At 40.7% G+C, this 24,366-nt stretch overlaps 1 protein-coding gene across 48 annotated transcripts in view; it reads left to right on the top strand.

Moving 5' to 3' along the window:
• NRXN3 (neurexin 3) overlaps positions 1-24,366 on the top strand; it is a 1,038,943-nt gene that overhangs the window by 922,742 nt on the left and 91,835 nt on the right. For 33 of the 48 annotated variants that reach the window (XM_030007362.2, XM_030007358.2, XM_030007356.2 and 30 more), the window contains one exon: positions 2,670-2,977. In XM_030007362.2, coding sequence (XP_029863222.1) covers positions 2,670-2,977 — 308 coding nt within the window. Of the gene's footprint in view, positions 1-1,287; positions 1,348-2,669; positions 2,978-24,366 lie in introns of all 48 variants that reach the window. The other 15 variants (XM_030007347.2, XM_030007345.2, XM_030007346.2 and 12 more) reach the window with 1 other exon arrangement.

Raw genomic sequence — 24,366 nt, 5'->3', positions numbered from 1 at the left:
CCTGGATTGGAAGACCACTTAACAAACAAGGAAGACCCCAAAACACACAATCAAAGTTCCTTTTTTACCGGAGTGGTGCCACCTCCTTGGTGTACACTTTCTTTCACTGTTCGAAGATGCAGATGAAGGCCCAGAAATGGAGACGTGATCTTTTTTTCAGCCTTAATATACTATCTCCTCATTCTTGAAAGTAAAGCAAGAGTTATGACAGACATGTCTAAAGCTGTGCTATGAGCTTGGGTTAGAATAGATGACATGCTGGGGAGAGTTGTAATCCTTCAGTACAAGTGAGGGACCCCTTTTCTAACCTGGCTTGGGGAGCTCTCCCTAGCTGGAACAGCAAAAATTCTCCTTCCTCATCATCGCCCACCCCTTTTCCCTTTGGTAAAAGATGAAAAAAGATACAGTATTGATTCAAGAGGAGAAAGGAATGGAAATGGAAAAACTTTGAATGGTCAGTACCTTCCCTCCATTTTCAGGGATAACATCTCAAGATTAGTGAAATAACTCCCTGTTCTTCACTCATCTCACCTCTACCTTTTGGCACTCTATCATGAGTGAGGTGGGAAGGAGGGAACAGTAGCAAGTGAAATGTCTGGGTATGTAGGGGCAGGGACAGTATGGAAAGAAATATAGTGCTAGAGGGGGGAATGTGTGAGAAGAAGGGAAAATGGTTTAGTAAAGAACTGACAGCATATCTGTTAAAATATCCAAAGCACAACAGGACAAAGAAAAGCAAACTCGGGACATGGTATATGACAAGGGTTTGGCCTTCTACAGTGTACAGTGCCATTTCCTCTAGCTCAGACAGGAGCTGGGCTGAGAGGTCTGAATATTTTGACAGATGCTGTTACTGGATACTATTTGCCTCATAGACAAGAGGAGAGGCTCTGTTTTTACATGCTGAGGATGTGTGGCTTCAGTGCATGTTTGTTGATGTTTTAATGGACATACGTTGCCTCTGGTAAGTTTAAAACCTCCTGAGATGCAGAATATCGCATCAGGTGTTTCAACACTTTCCAGGGGAAGGATACCCTCCATTTTTATTTCTCATTTCTTCATCAATGCAGTTACTCCACCCTGATCAAGTCCTAGTGTTTCATTTACAAATCTGTGGGTGAGGAGCACAAGGGATGTGCAGCCCACCTCCACATGTCCATATGTTACACCTCTCCGTAAACTTTTGCTTAGTTAGCTAGGGCCCTCTTTGGGGACAGGAACTCCTTTCAGATACATTTCTTCTCTTGTCCCCATTCTCTTCCCCATGGTTCATCCTGTCACCATAAGATGATGCAACACCGCATCACCACTTGACTTCGAGACCCGTCACGACGACCACCAAAATTGGTGAGCTCCCCCTCGTATTTTCATCTACTCTAACCACTGGCTGTGAAGGAATGAGCAGTGCATTATAGGCTCTGCTTTGCTACATGGTGGCATTTTGTACCTCTCATCAGGGTTGACTAGAGAGAGGAAGTGGTGAGTGAGAACTGGGGAGCGGGAATGGGATGGGGACATGTGTTGCAAACTTCATTAAATTGGGAACACGCAGTAGATATTTGAATGATGATTGACTTGATGCTGCATTGATAACCCTTCTGAGCTCTGCCCAGTCTGGTTGTCTGTTAATTCAACAGATTCCAGGTGGCATGCCCCTAATCTTCTGAGGAACAGTGAAATTAAAGGCACTGCCTTTGCAATGCATGAAGCAATTAATTTCTTAATATAGTCAACCTAGTGCAGCCTGGGACATAAGCAGTATTTGTAGAGCAGTCCAGGCTGAATGTGATGTAAGTGTCCTGCAAAAATAGGTGAATTGGCAATTGTTACTAGATTTATTTTTAATAAATATATTTTTCATTACATATGATATTAGACCACTCATAACACTCAAGGTGTGATCTCGAGTAAATCACTTAACCTGCCTACATTTGAATTTCACTGTCTGTAAGAGGGGAGTCACATGTAAGGCATTCTGGGGCTTAACCATCTGAAGCACTAAGTTATCCTCACTATTTCAAAAGCTTTGCTCTTTCAGAGACATCACAAATGTTTACATTTGGTGTTTCTTGGTTTTAGATTTGTGAGCCTTCACAACACAAAATTTACAGGTGGAAGATCATGACTAATCCTGTCTTTAGATTCCTACACAATCGTTGTATCACCATCAATTTTTTCTGATGTTTCACTGTCCTCAAGCCACCCCTTAAAACTTTGCATTATAAAAAGTGGCTTTATGAGTTAATACCATCCTTTGACCAGTCAAAATATAAAGTTTATTTATGAGCTAAAGCTTGACAGGTACTGCAATCTGAATTAATAGTAGATAAATAGCCACATATTGAAGCCTTATTTGTAGTTTAAAGTGAGTCCAACTCTAGAAGAGTGGGTTCAAATTTCTGACTGAGTCAAAGCTCCTCCAGAGTTTTGATGTGTGAGTGGATGCTGAAGTATGAGGTTCAGTTTTAGCTGTTCTTGCTTTCAGGCTAATCTTCCTTATTAATGAACTTTAGGCAGTACCTTTCCATACTGTATTTCTACAGTCATCATAAACACTACCAAGAATGAATCTACTTCTTTGTTGTCCATCATTTCTAGCCAGGACTCAATGTAAGATGCAAAGTGAAGGAAATGTCTGGCAATAATATTATTCACCCCCCCTTCACTAGGACGACAGTTAACGATCTTCAACACCCAGGCGCAAATAGCCATAGGAGGGAAGGACAGAGGGCGTCTCTTCCAAGGCCAGCTCTCCGGTCTCTATTACAATGGCTTGAAAGTGCTGAACATGGCAGCAGAGAACAATCCCAACATTAAAATCAATGGAAGTGTCCGACTCGTTGGGGAAGTCCCTTCCATCTTGGGAACAACACCCACAACCTCCGTGCCACCAGAAATGTCTACTACAGTCATGGAAACCACAACTACGATGGCCACCACTACAACCCGAAAAAATCGTTCGCCACCCAGCATCCAGGTGAGTCAATTAGTCTTCTACATTTTCTGGGATTCTTAATTAGTCTTTTGTTTCACTGCTCACTTGGAAATTCACGGGAGCCCTGTTCTCTGACTCATGTTCCATGTAACTATTTTAATAATGTTGTATAGGGTAAATCACCACAAAATGCCCTCATGTGTTGCTGAACAAACAGCTGGATGAATTATTATGGCACATGTATGTGATAATGGGGACTGATTTTCCTCCTCTCCTAGTGCAACCCTATTTATGTAAGTAGGATTGCCCCAATGTGAATGAGAACGTGATTTTAACTCTGTTTCCGCAGTTCCATATGTAGGGAAATGTATTCCTAAGGGAGTTACAAAGCTTAATGGGGGGTGGGTGTATGGTTATTTATTATTATGACGGTAGGTACTGCTGCAACAGTGAAGTTCATAATGGGGAGAAAAGCAATGGAGCATTACTTCCAGGTAGAGCCATTTATCATTTTCCTTTTATAGCCTTCCTGTAGAAAATTTTAAAGGAATACTATCAAGATCAGTTTCTTGCAAAATGTAGATGTTCCAACATAGAGTGGTTCCAATGTAATTTGTAAAAATCATTTCTACAAAAAAAAATTAATTACAGATGTTCTGGCTTAATTGTGCCAATGTAATGTTTTCAGTCCTAAAAATGCAGTGGTTTTGGAACTACTTGTGTGGCAGCCAGAATACACTGGCTGAGATACTGGTGAGTGATTATTGATCAGAGTGTGCCTTTATTAAACCTCCAGAGAAAGGTATATTGTTGTCTAGTTGGAGAAAAAATTTAAATTATTCCATCTGCTTCCCTGAAACAATTTCTGCTGCTTGGGACAGAAGACCTTAATGAAATCAAGGACTTTGAAATCTGTGATCATGCAAGTTGTATGCTTGCTTTCTAACTGCTTCAGGAGTTTTAATCAGTTATTGATTGTGTTTGTATATATATGACCATTCTCTTTATTTTTTATCTAGTCCTGATCACTTAGGATAAGCAAACACAAAAATCATCCTCTTAATTGTGTAGGAGGTCAGGCCACAGCTGGAGTATTGTATCCAGTTCTGGGCTCCTCAGTACAAAAGAAACAGCTACTGGAGAGAGTCCAGCAAAGGGCCTCCAAGTTGGTTAAGGGACTTGAGCATCTCTCCTATGAGAAAAGGCTGGGAGAGCTGGGACTGTTCAGCCTGGAGAAGAGAAGGCTTGGGGGGAATCTTATCATTGTATACAAATACCCGAAAGAAGGGAGTAAAGATGAAAGTGGTGCCCAGTGACAGGACCAGAGGCAATGGACACAAACTGAAACACAGGAGTTTCCCTCTAAACATCAGGAAACACTTTTTTACTGTGAGGCTGACTGAGCACTGGCACAGGTTGCCCAGAGATGTGGAGTGTCCATGCTTGTAAATATTCAAAAGCCAGCTGGACATGGTCCTGGGCAACTGACCCTGTGTGACCCTGCTTGAGCAGTTTGGTAGGGTTGGACCAGATGACCTCCAGACATCCCTTTCAACCACAACCATTCTGTGATTCTGTGAAGTACTTTGGGCTGCAGTGGAATTTACAACTATTAGAGTAATTAATTCCAAGCCAAGGTTTAACATTGCCCCCTTTGGTACTCTGTAAACCCAGTTGGCAGCAGGACTGGGATTAATTGAGTTATTAGCCTCAAACACCCAAGAGGTGATTTACAAAGTCTCAGTTAAATGAGGGGAAATTACCCCAGGTTTGGTCACTGTCATAAACTTTGAAACAATTACAGTTTCTTCTCCTCAGGGGCTAGCTCTAAAATTAGAGAAAATCGTTGTATGATTACATCTCCAGAAGAATAAAGTCTGTGGTCCTGATCCTGCTCTTGTTAGTTTGCTGGAGATTTTCCATAATTTATAAAGGCAGCAGAACTGTGTTTAGCTGTAGGAGTGTAACAGAGAGTAGCGCTGGACCTTTGTGCGCTGGGTCAAGCTGGAAATGATTCTGGCTTACCTGAGGAGGAACTCTTCCAGAAAGCTTCCTGCCTAGCCTACATGGCAGTTCACTCAGCCTGTAGAGACCACTGTGTGCTGAAAGAGCATCAAGAAGATTTAATAAAGTGTCAAAGTGCTTCTAAAAACATGGTTAGAGCAGTGATTTCCTGGATACACATGCACCACAACAAATGGCCTCATCTCAGCTGATATTAAAGCAATAACTCTTTGACACTTCATGCTACCCACTGAAAGAAAGATAAAGGTCAATATGTACCTCCATTACAACTTTCTGCATTTCAATATCAGGCCATTTTATTGCTGTCGCAGCACAGATGGCTCTCCTTTCTTCCTTACTCTTGGTAGAATTTGATTCTGTCAGCTTAAGTTGCGTTATTTGTACAGTGAAAGTGAGAAGAAATTGTCTTTTTCTGTTTGGGCAGTATCTCCAGCTGTGGTTTTCAGATGCCTAATGGTTATTTTATCTTGCTTGTGTTCAACATCACCATTGTCAAGCCTGCTTACAATTTTAGATCTAAGTGGTGGAAAAATCTAATAGAACAAGTTTGTTCTTTGGGGAACGTAAAATATAGGTACCTAAGGCTATGAGTGGTACAAATACAGTTAGTTATTACCTTGCTCCAGCTTTCTCTTCTCTTTTCTGCTCAGAAATAAACAATTTTTCTCCACTTTCAAGGCCATTCACAGTTTAGCCTCTTCTCTCCCCATTCTGATCATCATGATTCGAGCATTTTTTTGCTGACTTCTTAGATTTGATCATAAGAATCTTTCTGCTTCCTGGTACCATCCACAAGGCAACAGCAGGTTATTTTTCCAATCCCATTGAAACCCTCCTTTCATCATGATGCGTGCCAAAAAGTTGTCAGAGTTTAGGCTGGTGATGGTCTAAGGCAGCTGTTTATGAAGCCGATTAATATTGTCACATTTTTTGGTTTATTATCCATTTTTCTGTATCCATGTGTGATATCTTGTTTTATGCTTACATTGCGGACTCCTTGGGTTCAAAATCTACTTTTTTTTTGCACGTGTACACTACTTAGCACAGAAGGGTTCTGGCCCGTTGCAGAAATACCAAGCATGATACAAGTATAAGTAAAGCATCTAATGCAAAATAGCAAGAATCAGGATAAAGAATTATTATTCTTACTGTATTAGAAGAATCTTTGCTATTTGTATTACTCATTTTCATATGTAAGTAACTAAAACTTTTCCTTTTTGAAATGCATATAAAGCTTGTGCAGAATATCAAGTCTGTAATACCAAAGTGATACAAAATCCAGGGGAATTTCAGTAGGATTTAGATTTACACATCACTTGTTAAGGAAGTACAGAAGAGCATGGTAACTGCAAAGATTTCTTCTGTTTGTAACATACACCAAGATACCTGCTGCAATTAGGTAGTCTGAGTACTGCCAGAAGTATTTTAGAGCACACTTGGACTAAAACAGCTGGGAAAATGAAGTGCTTTAAAAATACACAGTATATGCACAGACCAATGACATGCTTTTCAATTTGTGAAGATTCCAAACATGGGATGTAGTCTTGGATAAACAACCAAGACAAAGGGAGTTAAGAGAAAAATATTACTGGAAATACCCTGTGGCAATGATATTAGCATTTAAAATGTCTATAACTTCATCGTGTTTTAAAATTTGTAATAACATTTCTGCAAGGCAGTGAAACTCAGATCAGTGGAGGACAGGCAGGATTTGGGTGAGAAACAGTTGAGATGTATGACTGTACGCTATACTGATAGGAACGTTTCTGTCATTCAAATATGCTTCAGAGAGGCCTTGAAGGAAGACAACAAGAGCTGACCTTTTTCTGTTAAATGAAAATAAGGGAGAAAAAGGAGTTTCGATTCGTGTTTGTTTCAGTGAGTCGCAAATGGTGCTTGTGCTCTGCTGCCCCTCAGTAGAAATGCTGATTTGACTTTCTCACATGCGGTTTTGTTCTGGATTTAAGTACGGTCTGTTCAGAAGTGACATGTGTTGTACTAAATTCTTGCTGCCAGTCACAGGGCCCTGACACACCAGACTCACCTGTGATAACAATATCCTCTCTGGGACTTCTGCTTTGCCATGTTACCCTACGAAGGCCTCAAAGACAACCCGTTAGCTTTTGCATGTGGTACAGTATCATGCTGTGCAGGCTGCTATTAGATGAGAGTCACTGTGGTGTGCCACATCATATTCTTGCAAGGCTGCCATGTTTCTCACAGGGTTACTTCATTAGCAATTTTTAAAGGTCGTGGAATCCCACGTGTCACTATTTCCTGATTTAAAGCACAGCTTCAATTATTAGTGAAGTAGTTCAGGGATTTCTGGGTTTGGGAGACTTCTGTGAAAACGAGTTAAAGTGACACTCATTCTCTTGGCTTCTGCTTCCATGTCAGCTGCTTCTATGCTCAGAATTTATTTAGTGAGTCGCTGCTGAAAGCTTTTTAGGAGACTCTCCATATGCTTTCATGTGGCACGTTCTGTCCAGTTCACAGCTGGGTCATTCAGTTTTCAGGTGATTTGTGTAAAGATATCTTTGAAGTTAATTACTAAGTAAAGCCAGTCTAGAAAAGCATGCATGGTGATACACGAGTCTTCCGTTCGAAACATGTTCAGTTCAGTGAATCCAAGATATGATACCAGCCAGTGCCTGGGTCCTTAAGGAGAACTGCTCCAGATAAGCTTCTGGAGGCCCTAGGGCCCACTGACCTAGGGCAGGCCCCTAATATGTCTGCCCTATAATATGGATGGCTGGGGTCCCAAGACCAAAATAACAGACAGTTTTCTGTGAAAAAGAGATCAGAACCCTTCTGGGAGGACAGATGGACTTTGGTTACGCTCTCTATGAGGAACCAGAAACTGTGTGCTCTGTTACATACGTAGTGCATGCCTTAACTTCTTGAGATGAGGATAATGACACTTGCCAAACTGTTCAAACTGTAGCTTGGAGGTGACGAGAATAAATTACTTGTGGATGTTTTCAGCTATGAACTTAGAGCCATAGAATGACAGTGCATGATATATAATATGCAGAATGTTCTCTCTAAAGAATAGAAGAGGGCATCTGCCCATTATCAATATGGAGAGTCCAGCCCATTGGCATGGCTCTGAATAAGGTTCTCAACCTTTTATTTTAACCATTAGGCTTTCCAGCCTTCTAACTGTGTTTTCTATTGAGGGTCCAATAATCTTGATTAATGTCTTTTCATAACGTGCAGCTTCAGGCTAAGTCCTTTCTTACAGTGTATATCACAAAGGAAAATAGCACAGAAGATTTGTCAGTCTAATTAGACTTTCACTGTCAGCTAAGACAAAATTGTCTAACCCTTGGTCTTGCCTAGGTACTTTCTTTTACACTTATAGATAATAATTTGGGGGGGGGAAGAAATTGGCCTTTAATTTAGTTTTTGCTTCTTATAAGTCACTAGTGACATTTTCATCCCAAGACTGCAAAGCTCTAATGAAAAAAGAGCTTTTGATGAGTCTCTGCTTTAAAGACTGATTTCATTGGCCCGTTGGTACTGCTGAGAATTACGCAGTCTGGCTTTCATCCCTCCTTTTCTGCTTCTTCCTCAACTATTTTTTCTTAAAGAGACCAAAGCCCCCAGCCTGTACCATCTTTCAGAGTGGAATCCTTTCTCCTGCACTACAGTCCTGTTGAGTGAGTCCTGTTGCTAAAGTTGCATTGCTGCAGTGAAATTCACAAAATGGCATTTACTTATTCACAGTCACATCTCTTCTGTGATGATTAAATGGTAATGTGGTTTGGGCAGAGAAAGCAAGCAGTGTGGAAGCAAGAATCCAAATGTGGGATAGAAAATTTTCATGCAAACTACTGTTCATGTAGGTTACAGAGTGATTAATTCAATTATACTAAACGACCTCTAAATATTTCACAAGTATGTAGTATAGAAATAGATTTAGTGCACACTGAAATACAGAATCTTTGGCATGTAATGTAGTAGCTACCTAGCCAGAAACATGTATATGATATGATAATGTTCTGTATGGGAAAAAGATAAAAATATTCTCCAAGTTTTAACTGAGCATTAGATGGGGGAGTGGTGTGGTGTGTTTAAATTATATTTATTGATGTAGTGTTCAGGATACTTGGATTACCTATAAAACTCATATAGTCTAAAATATAATCCTATATTTTCATTATTTCATTCACTTTCTGCAGAAGACAGGTGTGCTGCACTTCTGGAAGTGCCATAGTGAGCCAGGAGTTCAGTACTCATCCAAAAAGGGAATGTGATTTTACTGTAATATTTTTCCAGCCTACGCTCACAAGTGCTGACAAGTACTGATGATGGAAATAAGCTCAGCCTTGTATTTCTGCTAAGTACAATTACAGTAATAAAGAACATTGTATTTGTAAAACAGCTCATGCATATGCCGGTGTATGCTGTCATTTGTTGACATTATCACCAGTGATATTTGAACATTTAACTTAGTAACAACCATTGTTGGCTCCAAATGGAGACTACTCTTTCATGACTCCAGGGGAGGGATTTGATTGAATGTGTGTGGCAAACTTGTGTGCCACTAGTTGACGCATAGTATGATTTCTCAAAATATAGCTTACACTCATTCTTTGGATAACCTGTTTTTATACAGTAGTGTTTTCAAGTAGTCACTTCAGCCACTCCTCTGTGTGTTCTGCTGGGACCCACATTGTCTTTTTATTTCTTCAGCCTAGTAGTTTACAGAAGGCCCAAGTTAGCTGATTTCATTTCTACAAAGGTTGAGTTTGCAGCAAAATCTCAGCTGGTGTTTTTGACGTATGTGCCCAGTTCTGTTCTACTTTGAATTTTGGAAATGAAGATATGGCCCAGCATATGAAGGGCGGGCTGGTCTACCACTCTTCTAGGATTTCAGCACTTTTTTAGATTTTCTCTGATGAATTTTTTTATCTTGATCAAGAACTCATTGAAGTATTTGTTTGATTTTAGGTGACCAAAAAGCACACCCTTTTCAGTATTAAAAGGGTAAGAAGCTGTAATAACAGCTGTAGAAAACTGATACCTACCGTCTTCAGACAGGCAGGCAGGCATACCTTTCTCGGAAAGCAACCTTAGAAACATCAGTATGTACTTTATTTTTTTAGGGCACGGTACCCCTTGGTTTATTTAGACATGTTATTTGCCCTGCTAAAAAGGATTCTTGAAAGTCACGTGGAAGATTATTTTCAAAATCTGATTAATACAGTGTTCAGGAACTAAAGCTACAATAGTTGACCATACATTTGATCACAAGCCAAATGAAAGAATAGAACAAGTGTGTTGTTCTAGGGCGGTTGTGCAGCGACAATATATGATGAAGAGATCCAATACTACAAAAGCAAGTGCTTAGAAATAAATGGAGTAGAATCAATTGTTATATCTCAAATATAGTTGGAGGATTCGCTCACGTTTTGTTATAGCATATCTGCTCTGCTTGCTATTTATATACTTCAAGGAAATGCCTAGAAGCTGCAGACATTGCCAAAATACTTCCAGAGCATATAGTTCCATTTTATTTGTTTAGAATTTTTTAACAAGACTGGCTGAGAGGTGGGAATGTACCCCTTAACTTTCCTAGCTCATATTTGAATGAATGTGCAGAAATTAGAAACACATCCATGCTGTTGTGACAGACCCGCTTTCTGAAACCATCTAATTAGTGCCTTGGGTTTTCTGTAGAATGATGGTGGTGTTAACTAGCAGATACAGAAGGATTTCTGCTAGTTTCTTTTTCATCTGTGGGATGAGTTGTCACTGATTTGCAAGATATGTCTGTCACGGTACAGCTCTTAAAAGTAGCAATTAGCAAGACAGGCTATGCAACCACCAATCCTTTCTCTTCTCCCTTAGACGGCATATGAGTAGGTGGGATGTTGTTCATTTTGATTGCAAAATTACTTCTATTATATTCTGAAAGATAAGAATTTGTTTCCACAAAATTTCAACTGAAAAATAAAGGCAAAGGTGTGACAAATTGGATTTCAGTTCTCTTGGTATTGCATGGGATGCAAATGCTCCCCTTCCTTCTTATTGTGTGTTCTTGGAGAAAATTTGGTCTGTTGGCTTTTCACCCTTATAATGACTCATGAAGGAACCATCTTCCCTAATAATTGCTTTGAGACTGGTGCTGTCTTGCCCATTTTGCTGTGCCTCAGATCAGGTGTGCTAAGGAAATTGATTTGTGGGTAAGGACACTTCCAGGGAATACCAGTAGTTTAATAGGAGGCGTGAACCAGAGAGTAGGAAACGTTGGGAATGCTGTAATGGCTAAATGTATGAACGTGGATAAAGAAAGGATGAATACTGAGGTGCGGACAAGGAACTAAGATCCAGATGATGAGATACATCTATCTCATAGAGATACGGGAAGGAAACTGCAAGATTTAAAGATGGAGAGTAGCATGGCTAGAGGTGGTAGGCTGGTGGCTCTTACAGCTCTATTTTGGATGGACAAAGGTTTGGAGAAGAGAGAAACTTGTACCCATATGGATTAGTAACTGTTCTTCTGCTTCTTAATCTCTGCTTTGTTCCCTATTCTATCCTCCCCAGGGATAAAGGGAAGTCTTTTTTTTTTTTTTGCCAAGCTGGCAGGGACTCAGTTCAGTAGAACTGCTGGCAGTGAGATCTGAGGACCCATGGCTTCTTCCACAGCAGTTCAAACTCAGGTGGAGCTGGCCTCTTACACACTTGTACTAAGATCATCTAAAAAGCACCTCTTCCTGTCACTTGCAACAGCTCTTTTCCAGTAACTGTTTCAAACAGGAAAACTCAGTGTAAAAAAAGTGAGGTCAGGTAAGGAGAAAAAACTACTATATGTTGTGTTCTTCTAACATTCAAGCAATAGCCTCAGTGCCCAAGCCATACACAGACATTTGCACAAATAGCTTGAATTTAACTCGGTCATAATGTCCTTTTTTTTCCCTGAAAGATGACCTCCAATGAAAGTATAAGGACATGAATGATTTTAATCTGTGGTAACAATGGAGAACCAGTCCTGACCGATTCCAGCAGCATAAATATACAAAATGACAGATTATCCTGCTGCCTCCCTCCCTGCTGCCTAAGCACACACATACACACTCAGTAGCACACAGCAAAATTCAAATTGGTCTTTATCTTTTATCTGTTGCCCCAGTGATTAATGCTGCTCTTGCTGGGAGCCTAATCGAATGAGGGGAAATATGAGAAAGAAATATGTATTTCTTAGACTATTGTTATCAGTGTTATTATTATTCCTTTAATATATTTTCCTCCTGTTAGAAGAACTTAATGTACTGACACAGCAGGAAGCAAGAGGTGAGAGCAGATTTGATGGCAAGAAGATGAATGGTGCAGGCCACAGCTAGTGGAACACAGGCATTTTGCAGAAGGAGGTGAGCTGCCAAGCTGCTTTGGAGTTGCAGCATTTTAGCTAGAAAACCAAGAGGCTGTAGCAGGCTGAATACAGGTCCTGAACCAGGAGCTACTGTTTACTAAGCCCTATTCAATTCACTCAGCAGCTGTCAACAAACCTCCTCTCCAAATGGTTCTTTACTTTCCCTGTGTAGTAAAACAAGGATACACTGGTCCTTGGTCTGTCTCACAGCCAGGTTTACAGGCACTATTCTGGTAGTATCAGTTATACTTTGTAAATTCCCTCAGGTGTTGTAGTCCCTTTCCCCCCTGCCTGGTCCTTGGCCTCAGTCTTTCATAGTGGTACTATGACCTTGTAGTTCCACTTTGATCCTACAGATGTGTACAGCATAGAGCAGAAAATTTACTCTGTGCTGTGGTAAAAACAGAAACAGATGCTTTGAATGGGCATGGCTTAAATTTGAGTAGGAGGCCTGTCTTGTGAGTGAGTAGGAATGGATTCCAATTGTCTTGTTTCCTCAGGATCTTAAGAAAAAAGACTTAAAGATACAGTAAAGAGGTCACACCTTATTTCATTTTCCCTTTGAGAAGAGGAATACAGAAAGGAGTACCTCTAATAATGGAACAGATTCGTTTGGGATTAAAAGTCATGTTGCCTCTCTCCTTATTTCAGCATTCTGTCTGTTTTAACAAGTGTGACTACTCATTTTCCTAAATATACTCTTATTGTGGTGAGATGGTGGTGGACATCAAAAAAGAAATGAGATAGATATAGAAAGAGGAGTGATGATACCTACACTATAGAAGAATTTTTTGGTAGGATCAGTATTCCCTGGGCGCTCTGTTTTATTACTCTTTGCTGTGGGTATATTGGTATAATGTCCTCTTCCTTCACAGAGTAGGATCAAGACTTACAAATATGTTTAGGGTCCAAATCTTATGCAAAATTATTTTAGCTCCCAATTGATTACATTTAGGCAGCAGTTAATCCTGTTGTTTTCTGCTAGAGCAATGCTGGGTGTTTGTATTAACACTTACATTAGCATGTGGGTCTCCAGTGCCCAGGTTTGTTTCATTGTTATAGGCATAACCTCATTAGAGATATTCATAGCAAAGCAAGCTAAAACTGATTCTGTACACCTGATATATGCGACTCCTCTGCTCACGTTAGTCCCATATATGTCTCCCGGTTTACATATACTTCTTAAGTTGTCCTCTCACTGCCTAATGCATTGTCGTTTACTGTCACACGTTAGACTTGTGTAATGAACTGAAGTTGTTCTTAAGCTTGTGAGCAATGGTTGTTCAGATGACTGACTGCTGCTGTCACCTCCTTGTCTCATCTTGAGATTTCGCAATTTGTGAGAATGAAATTTAGAAATGTAGGTATGCTAGGCAAGTCAGAATGTACAGCCTGTTCCTCTGGAGTCCCTGAAGGCATTCAGCTTTAACAGCACCAGAGGAGGAACTATGCAGCAGAGCTTATGGGCTTCCTCCAGAGCCAGGAGGGCAGCTGGCCTCACTCTGTAACAGAGCCATGTGCGGGTGCTGGGGACCAGCCATCAGGTAGGATTTCCAGCTGCTAGACATAAATAAGAGTGCCAGGGTGGAAAGGATAGATAGATGGGAAGAAGAAGGGTTGTGTGTCGTGTATATGCATCAAAGAGCTACTGCAGCGGGAGCCTCTCCTGTAGAGGACTTCTTCCACCCCCACACCTGACTAATTGTGAGGTATTGTTGCTTGCCTGAAGATGAATAATTCTTTGGTGCTCAGATGGCTGATCACACGTTGTCCTTCTGTTTATGGACTCAAGCACAGCAGAGAAATTTCTGCTTGCTTGGCTGTAGCATTTGTTGCCCTGGCAAGAAGCAAGAACCACTTACAATCTGCTGTGAAAAGGCTTGGTGTCTCTCTGGCTGCCTCTCAGCTAATGTCTGATGCTTGCAAGTTGGTTGTTTTGTCCTTTTTTACCTGAGGCCGTGGAATGGTGTTAGCTTCTGCTCCACGTGATTCCTGGAGGGAAGGGAGGGAGGAAGTTGGCAAGAACTGGAAAGGAGGGCAAGAGCCTGGCTGTGGATTACTAAGGACCAGGATCTGCAATGTTCACTTTGGCCTTAGGAAATGCTGTAGCAGTTAGAGTGAGTTGCAGCCCTGCAGCCTGTGCCTTGCTCTTTTTATCATGGTTTGTTGTGCAGTTTCAGCTAGGTCCCTGGATCAAATTCTGAGTCTGAATTGCTCTCTCACTTCCACAAGGCCAGATCTTTGGTGGGGCTTGGAAAGCTCTCCTGCTGCAACTCTTGGCAGGGATTTATGCTTTCCTACTTAGTATTGTAGTGGTGGACACGAGGCATCAAAGGCAGCCAGACAATTAGAAAGTTAAGTGGCATCAGGGCTTCTGCTGGGAGAGGGGAAATAGGGTGAAAGGACGGCAATGTCATCACCTTCCCTGAGAGAGCTGCAGATTGAACAAGGCGGAGAATGTAAATAACAGTTTACAACACCAAGGATCATTCTAGAGGCAGAGGGAGGTAATGGCACAGGCTGGCTGTCCCTCTGCTTCTGTTGGGTTTGGTCACTTTGAATTTACTGGCTGTTTTAATTCTATTCAAAGCCGTTTTAATGACAGCAGTAGCTGAAGGTCGGGAGGACTTCAGGATTTTTTTTTTTTAAACTTTTTTTCTGTTGTTAGCTGTTCTCTTGCTTTTTCATCCTTCTAAAGCTGAGAGGCAGTTTCTGTGGTGGCAATGAAAGGTGGCAGTGGTTAGGTAGTGTCATACCCCATTTCTTCCAATAGGACATTACGGAGAAGACAAGAGGAGTGATATCTGTTATCCATGGGTACAGCTAAGCTCCATCTGGCAAGTTGCATTTGCAGGACCTGTCACATGTATTGCCTTGGCATCTGACAGCTTTTCAGCTCAGGAGCCCATCCACCTGCAATGGTCCATAAATTCAGACTAAGAATGTGGGGAGAAATAGTGAATTATTAACTCAAAACACCTATGTACCTAGAAATTAGAAATCTGCTTGTTAATTACATCTCTCTGAGCCAGAAATCCTCTCCTTCTATCAGTATATATTATTTATATGACTGATACCTTTACTGTAGAACTATACAGAGATTTAGATTAGGGCTGAATCATAACTTCATCATGTTGCAAGTCAGGGCATTTTTTGGCAGTCTTGTGCAAATTCATCCATAGAAGGCAAAGACTTAAAAAAAAAAAAGGTCAGTCCAGACCCCTGTAATTTCTCATCCCTTTTGCTGTCCAGGAAGACCTGTTAAAAGAAAAAACCATAGTACTTTCTGAAAAAGGGGAGGGCTGGTTTTCATTTTGCAAAAGTAAATCTGAATTAATAACTTGTTTTTTTAATTATTTTTTATCATTCACAGATTAATTTTTCAATTTTACTTGCATGAAAGTATGGGGTCTAGAAAATAAAATTTTCTTACTTTTTTGAGATGTGCAGATAAAAATGATGGTAAAAACCGTAATATGAATTTTGGTTCAAAATTGTGAAGGATATCAGTGACCTTGAATGGCCATACTCACTGTTCCTGGAAACAAATTTTCTTTACTGAAAACCTTCATGGAAGAAAATCTGGTGGCCACTTCTAAAAACTATAGAATAATAGAAGGGAGGCTGTGTTTGTGAAAATGGCTGTTTTCTGAAAACACCAAGCAATGATAAAACAGAAAATTCACATCACTGAAGAAGAGCATGCTCTAAGCACTTGATACTGGAAGTTGTACATATATCCTGGAAGAGATATGGAGAAGTTAAACTTGGACTGTCCTATAACTCTGGTGTGGTGTCTGTAGTGGGACTGGTTTTTCTAATCACTGCTTGTAGTGATTGTTCATTTAACTGGATCATGTTGTTCCAGGTGCCATTTCTGCTCTATTTTAATGCATCTGGCGTGATTTTAATTTGCACAGAGCAGTAAAATTTGAGCTGTAACCCACATGGCAGCATCAGGATGCCAATTTTAACTTGATTGACCTTCTTTAGCATCAGACTGCATGCAGGAGTTCAGCCATTCCTGGTTCTAGACACAGAATTTGCTTTCCTACTTGTGTGTAATTTGGGGAAACTCGTAATCCAGTTGATGCCTTTGACATAGTGCCAGGTAGAGGAAGTTGTCTAAAGCAGTCCCTTCAGCCAAATCTTGCTGGGTAGAGCTGTGATTCTTTGCTCTGTAGCAAGGGAAATAGGTGGATTTCAGATCCCCTTGACCGAAGGTTTCAGTCTCTGGGATAGATCACGTGGCATCTGCTGGAGCACTGTGTATGCATGCTAACAGTAATGAAAACAGGCAGTAACAAAATTTCTTTCTGAGGCATCTTACAAACCGTATCCAAGGATTGGTTTTTTTATCACAGATATATAGCTAATTGTAGGTTAGGACCTAATTATTGTTTAATAATGCATAGCTAAACCAGCAGTAGTTTAGGATGGCAACTAAAAATGCTTTCAACATGGCTGTGAAGCAAGAAGCAAAACCATACAGAAGCAGCATATAATTAACCAAGTTGTCATTGCATCAGGACACCCCTAAATCAGTTATTTAAAAAAAAGGTTGTTGAATAGTCAAATGATCTCAGTAAGACTGTTACCTCAACAATGGCCCCTTCTGACATGCAAAATTATGTGCACTGACTAAAGAGAATCCTCCCCATCTGCATTTCATGGCTGTACTTTGTGTATCTTGTTAACATGTGCAAGCTGTTTTCATCCACAGAGACAGTAGGTGGTTTGGGTTTTCTTATTTTTTTTCTGTCAAGGATAGACAGGTAGGTCTGGACAACAGTGAAGCAATGTCCAAACTAGGTCTAAATTAGCTCAGTTTAGGGAGTGGAAAACATTCTCCATATTAGCTTGTCACCTTGCTTATTGAGAAGCAGGAAATACCATCTCAGACGAACTGGTTCACACATGACCCCATATTAACATGGTGGTTGTGAGGTTATACTGCAGCTGTCTTCAGAGGTAGCTGGGGTTCAAACTGGCAAAAGTGAACAGACAATTCAAGTGGCCAACTTCAGTAGTAGAATCAGAGAGACAGCAAAGCTTTGATGTTCAGGTCTCAAAGACTTTCCTTACTGAATTTTGCCATTTAGTAGGTCATCATTCACATGTCTCTGATCACCCCTTTAAGCTGCCTCCTAGCAGAGCTGGCAGATCAGGACATACACTTGTGCCTGAGCTGCTTCAGGTCACAGCCTGTGCTGCAGTGCCAACCCCTTTAGATGAGCAGGTTCCACTGCGTGCTGGTTCCTGAAATGGAGCTGTGGAGCAATGGACACACAGTCTTCTTCGTTGCCCTTGCTGCAGGGGCAATAACCTCTGGCTTGTGGGTGAGGAGGACAGCTGGGGATGCTAACATCTTCAACCACTGCCGCAAGAGTAAAAAAGGATGTCAGTCAGAGCTTTTTATTATAAACAAGGCTATTTCTTATTATGGCAAGGCTTTTCAATGCCCTTGTAATGCTTTATTGAAGTTTCTCTGCATGGCGTTACATTCTGTAGTAACAAATGGATATACATATCCAAAGCTTTCAATGGCATACAGTACTTGCTTCAGCAGAATATCCTTTTTCCCTAGGTATATTCACCTAATAACTTATTTCTGGACTGCTATTCCTTCTGTGACAGTTCTACCACTTTGAAGTCCTTCTTGAACCGGTGAAAGATTTTCATTAGTTGTCAAGGGTTTTCATTAAAATGATCTTTGGCTTTGACCTCTTACACTGAGCTCTCACATCCTATGTTGGCATCCCATGAGAATGGTTTATTCATTGGTCCTTCTGTACCGGGCTAAAATCTTATGGCTTCTGAGGAATTTCTTTCTCTTTAAAAGAGAAAAGTCAAGTGAGCCTAATTATTTAGCTGCCCAGGAGTGCAATGTTTCTTATTAAAATACACCTTGAGTAGCACACCTGCATGGTCCTCTCACTAAGACTGAGATGCTTGCTGTGCTGTTCGAGGCTTCTGTAAGAAAGATGAGCTCACATGTGCTTTCCAGGCTTTACTGTGTTGTCTTCATCTGCAGACCTGGAAAACAAATAAAAGAAAAACCATTCATGTCAAACTCTGGATTTTTTTCTTCTAAATTAAAAAAGGCTTTCTGAGATGTGGAGCACTTTTGAATGACCTCTGCTGTGCTTTCTGAAGCTCCTCTGCTGTGGAATGTTTATGTGCTGTCAGTGGCAGCTGTCTCCCCCCAAAGAATTCGCAGGGCTCTGACTTAACCTTTTCTGTCTCAGCTTACGTCTTTTGTTTTTTCTCCCCTCTCTTGCCATTACATCACATCACACCACACTGTCTTTCTCTTCCTTATGCAGGTCTCTTAACTTTCCACAACTCCCCACTGCTTCTTCAGTGTTTCCACCTTTTGTTTATTGTAATGTCAGCTGAATACAAACCTTATCCACTGATATAAACTGACTTAAATGGAATTGCTTTTCCAAGTCCTACGAATGCTAGGGGCCTAGTAATGTCCCTGCCCCCTTTGAACAGGGTCTGTCCTTCCCGTTTCCAGGAGATTTGCAAAGCGCAAAGAGGACGAAGCTCTTCCCTGGGGGAATGGGAGGCATCTGCCTTGCAGGGCTTAGTCTTAATTTCATCGACAGGCTTAGCAGACAGTAGCTGAGACCATGAAATGGACAGGAGGTTTCAGAGGACACTGTTACCTGCCCACTGCATCTCCTCATGGTTTTTGCATGTGTGTGCTGTATTTCTCTTGGATTCTGTCCCTGGACATTGACTCCCAGAGCGTGAGGATTGACTGCCTTATAATATTATCCTGGCTGAGATTCTTGCAAGTATTGTTTATGAAAACACCTAATCCTCCCAGGATGTTTATTACTCAGTTAGCTGTGGTAATACAGCAGTACCTTTCACAAAATATAATATATTGACATTTATTTGTTTAAAATCAGTTGCTTTTTTATTTGCCTAGCCTTAGTTTTGTGTTACAGAACAGTACAAATAGGACCCTCTGGTCAACCATACCTGTTATTTGATGTTTTCTGTAATCCAGTCTTTCTCTCTTTTTCCAAACCCATCCTCATGCATGAGAACTGGCAGCCTAAAATTCAATGTATACTGGAGAAGCAGGTTAAGTCAGCCTTCATTAAACTCCATGCCTCTGTCTAGAATGCTCTCACTCACCTGTAACGGCTAACTTCAAAGCTGAGTCACATGTAACTTCACTGTAGTCACAGCAGTGACTACAGAGAGGTGAAAACTTAAGCTAGCTATAAATTAAAATAACCTGACTCTCTTCTTTCAAACTGAAAGTAAACAAAACTGATGTGAATTAGAAATAACTGCATGCAAGAGAAGTAATGAGAAAGAATGAGGAAACAAGCTTCTAATCTAGTTGTTACTTTATACTAGCCTTCTTTCTTTTCATGCTTTCTCCTTTGAGGGACAATGATAAGCTCAAGATTCAGCTTGTTAACTATCTTCTGCCACCTCATGATGATCTAACATTTACATTGTATGGGCTACCCAGTGTGGCCCAAGGGCTGTTTCTTTTTTGTCAGTAAAGCAGGACTTCATTTCACTCTTGAAATAAAGTCAGTCCATCAGGGATTCTTTGATTGCTGCAGAAATGGTTAGCTATGTTAATCTGGGATTATGAGAATTGTGCCTGTTCCCTTCGCTGCCTGCCACTTACTAGTCAAGACTTCCTTTCTGCAGAAGAAGGTGGCTCTTTATGCAGGCAGGCAGTGGTCTGACACTTGCAGCTTGGGTGGAGAACCCTCAAATTTGTTCTGGATTGCTGATACTCAGAGGGCTTTTTTGCAACAGCTTTATCTGGATTGTTTATTTCCAGAGCAAAACCACTATACTGCTCCCCAGAACTGCTTGAGATCACGCTTACTATCAAAGTAAGATAGAAAACAAGAGGCATGGGTTTAAACTTTCTTAGCATTAACTTAGAAATGGAATCACAAAAAGAGAAGTATAACAGTAAAATGTAATTGTAAGTTGTATTTAAGAATAAGGATGTTTCTAAATTCATTCACAATTTTAGCTGGGTGGGGTAGTTGGCATCTATCTGCCTCTGAAGCCATCTAGCACTGAGTTCATCCTTTCTCTGAGTATTTCTCTTATCCTTCATGCATGCTGGAATGTCTTTCCTACCTGTCTGTATTTTCAAGGCAGCTCAGGCTACCATTCAAAGGTAGCAAGCGCTGCAGGCCTTCCCCTTCATGGGGGCTTTTCTGGGATAAAAATCCTATTGCATTCTTTACTTGACACACACCTTCCAGCTAGACAAAATGTTTTCCAGGCTGTGCAAGGTTCAAAATGCACAGTTTTGCTTCACTTTGAGTTCCTTCTCAAGCTCACGTGTAATACTACAAGCCCATTCAGCTTAGTGCTTCCTCTTTTATTCCTTCCTGTGCTGTTTGTCAGCTTTGAGCAACATGCTGTCGTATCTGTCACTGTTGACGTGGTTTTACATTATGGATAGATGTCTACAGACAGGCAAAGTGGGACTGTCGTCATGCTGAACTTCAGCAACAGATGAGTTAGCTGGATAGTTACAGCTAGTACTTAAAATCCTCTTTATAGCTGATGGAAAGAGATAGTTGTCTCTAGAGGGAGATCATCCCATCCTAAAATAGATGCCTAATTTAAGAGGAATTAACTGCCCCCTGGAGATCCCTATGACTGTAAAAGGAAGCTGGAAAACTAACCTAAAAGTGGACATTTGATGTCTAGATGAGTACATTTCAGTGTTATCATCCTGTGTCTATATAAATAAAAACATTTTCTATTTTCTTCTTGGTTTTACTTTTTCTTCACATTACCTTCCTTCTTGCTTTTCTTATTTCCTCTTTGGCAAGAGCTAGGATGGGAGGGTATTAGCAGTAGAAATAAAAAAAAAAAAAAAAAAAAAAAAAGTTTTACTATTCATGCTAAAACATCCTTTCAAACTACCTGGATTACACAACCTCTTCATAACTAGTTTTGTCTTCTTGTAGTGAGGGAAGCTTAGGGATTCAGTCACAGTGGGTACCACATGTGATCTCCATCAAGACTTCAGAGTCCAAAGCTGCTATAAACAGACTCTGGCAGCAATTAATAAACAGAACAGAAACATGTTTACTGTAGCACCTTGTTTGAAAGTTGGCATTCAGAAAACTGAAGTTAAACAGTTAACAAAAGTACTATTGCATAGGTCTTTGAAGAGGTTGCTTTTAGCACTTTTGTTCTTCAAGACAATGATACCTGAAATGGTCATACATGCAGACAACTCACGTGAAATAGAATATTTTTTCTGCTCTCCAGCTCATTAGTGGAAATCCAGACCTTTCAACCAATTCTCTTAACACCACTATCAGCAGGTGGAAGTTGAAGGAGACTAGAAAGGACTCTCATGGCCTTGCACAGGGGCAGGGATTCTTCTGGAGAGTAGCTGTAGTTGAACTGACCCAGAGAGATACTGAAATTGCCTTGAACTCTTAAAGCTTCCTTTTGTTATCAACAGTCTTCTCCCCTCCCTGGTCCCGAACGTAATCTCTTCTGTAGTTAACTCTGAGCAAATTCTTCAGTGAAGAAATTTGTGTTTTGTACTGTGCACAGTCCATTCTTACTAGTAAATAACTAACTTCTGTAGCCTCCTTCTCTAATACAGGCCAGTAGATAGGACACCAGAATCAACTCTCTGGGCCTGAACTGTATGATTATAGTAGTGCATTGTAGGAAAACCTTACATGAGTCACTGAGTTAAGTCCCCCAGCTATTACAGACACCATTCTCTATGGTCTCTTCAATAATGTTTTGTTCCCAGACTTTGCCTGACATTTCATGACCTTTTTACATTACGTGCCCTTTTTACAAGGGCATGTAGTGGTCGGACAAGGGGTAATGGTTTTAAACTGATAGAAGGTAGTTTTAGATTAGATGTAAGGAATAAGTTCTTCACTGTGAGGGTGGTGAGACACTGGCGCAGGTTACCCAGAGAAGTTGTGGATGGCCCATCCCCAGCAGTGTTCAAGGCCAGGTTGGATGGGGCTTTGAGCAGCCTGGTCTAGTGGAAGGTGTCCCTGCCCATGGCAGTGGGGGTTAGAACTAGATGATCCTTAAGGTCCCTTCCAACCCAAACCATTATATGATTCTATGATTTCAGCATAATAGTACCCAAGGCGCTTTAACCTCTGCATGCGTAAGTTTCTTCCTTATGTAATGTGGGATTGGTATTTCCTTTTTCTTCTTTTGTAATGTGCTTTCAGATGTATGGCTGAAAAATACTAAGTAATTGTTTGTATTAGTACTATCACATTACATCTGATGGATCTTTCCTGCCAGAGCCTAAAGAAACCTCCTTTCAGCTGACACATCTTCATGGAGAACAATGCAGAACACTGGCAATAATAGCAAATGCCCTTCTTTGGGATTATTTTTATTTATTTAATGCACCAGAAACCCAGTGGGCAGAGTCAGGAGTAACGAGCTGCTTTTTGGACCCTGTAGAAACTAATACTGCCCTTGACAGGACTCAGTTTGCTAACTTGCAAATTGGAAGTACGCTTGTCTTAGCTCACAAGCATGGTCATGTGGTAAAATGGGTGCTGTCTGCCCTCAGCCTGGAGCTGCAGAGGTAAATGAAAATGCGTGTACAGCTCAGCACTTGTCACTGCTGGGATTGAAGGTAACCACAGCAGACGACAAGCTGTACATGCCGTGTTGCTATTCTGAGCTGAGTAAAAATAACTACCATTTTCTTTTCTGAGTATTGTCATCTTGTCCTGCCCAGCACTGTTCTTCCAGAGCCTTACACAAGCCAGCACAAACTTGTTAACATTTCTGGGACAAGCCTTCACTTTTGACTACAGAGAAGCAGGGGACACCACAGGTGTTTGAGACCAACTGGGTGGTGCATCTCCAGCAAGTGGGTATTGCCTGGCACAATTATTCCAGTGCAGGGAACTCTTATGGCTCTTCCCAGTGGCTGGAATCACTGAAAGAGTGACTGGGAAATTACAGTGACCACTCTCAGATTTGAGCTATTTTGTTCTCATTTGAAAGCCATCTGTATCCCTCCATCCTGCAGTGTCCCAGATTAGGGTAAAAGGATGACTTGCTTCTTTGGGTCATTACATTTGTTTAATTAAAATGAGCATTTAAAAAAGGAGAAAGGGTGGCCTGAGGTCTAGGTCAGACATAAGAATAATTAGTAGAGATTCTGAGCACTTAGGCTGTCAAACAAAATGTGGTATCAGTCTCCTTAGGTCCATTTTTACACACAGGCTGGCTATGTTGCTGAACTTATTCTTTTTAATAAAGAATTTACTAAGAGCTTTATTGCAGACAAATATACCACATAATTATAGCAGTAGTACTACAGCAAGCCTGTGTCCAGCTGATCCTTTGTGGTTTTTTGTTCCTAGTACACACTGGTACAATTAAGTTATTTCTTTGAGCTATGTAAAACTATAATTACAGATACCAGTACCATGCCAGCATGAGATTGTGTGGTATCTGACAGTTACCAACAGCTACCAAATGCTGTTAGTAGCTGTTTGAACTGTCAAAACTGAACGTAAATGTTGGACTGGTATTTGAGGGGATGTTGAATAAGTAAATGAGGTGTATTGCTAAATAATATCAGTTTGGATTAAAATATCTCATTCAAACTTTTAATGGGAAGAGGGACCATTTTCAGTCAATGTCATTTCTTAACTTCAGCATTTCACTCCTGTATGACAATGACTTTCTGTCACTTTATAGTGAGTTCCAGTTACCACTTATCAGCCTCTGCCTGCTCTTATGTCTGGTATCTGCACCACACAGGAAAAGGATTATTGTTTTTCTTAAATTAATTCTTGCAGTACTTTTTAATGCATGGATAATTTGTTTGTGTCTTAGCTTCTGTAAAAACTTCCCTCTATAGAGCCTTCATTTTATTTAGAGGCTGAAAGAAAATTTTCCTTTAACATTGCAGACCTAAAACTCCCAACTAGTTTTGTCATCTCCTGACAGCACTGTTCTCAAGACAGTTTTACCTCTTGCTTTGCTAATTTTT

Source organism: Aquila chrysaetos, chromosome 2 (genome assembly GCF_900496995.4).
Source record: "Aquila chrysaetos chrysaetos chromosome 2, bAquChr1.4, whole genome shotgun sequence".
Taxonomy (NCBI): domain Eukaryota; kingdom Metazoa; phylum Chordata; class Aves; order Accipitriformes; family Accipitridae; genus Aquila; species Aquila chrysaetos.
Note: the sequence above shows the minus strand (reverse complement) of the source record. Positions and strands in the feature narration are given on the sequence as shown.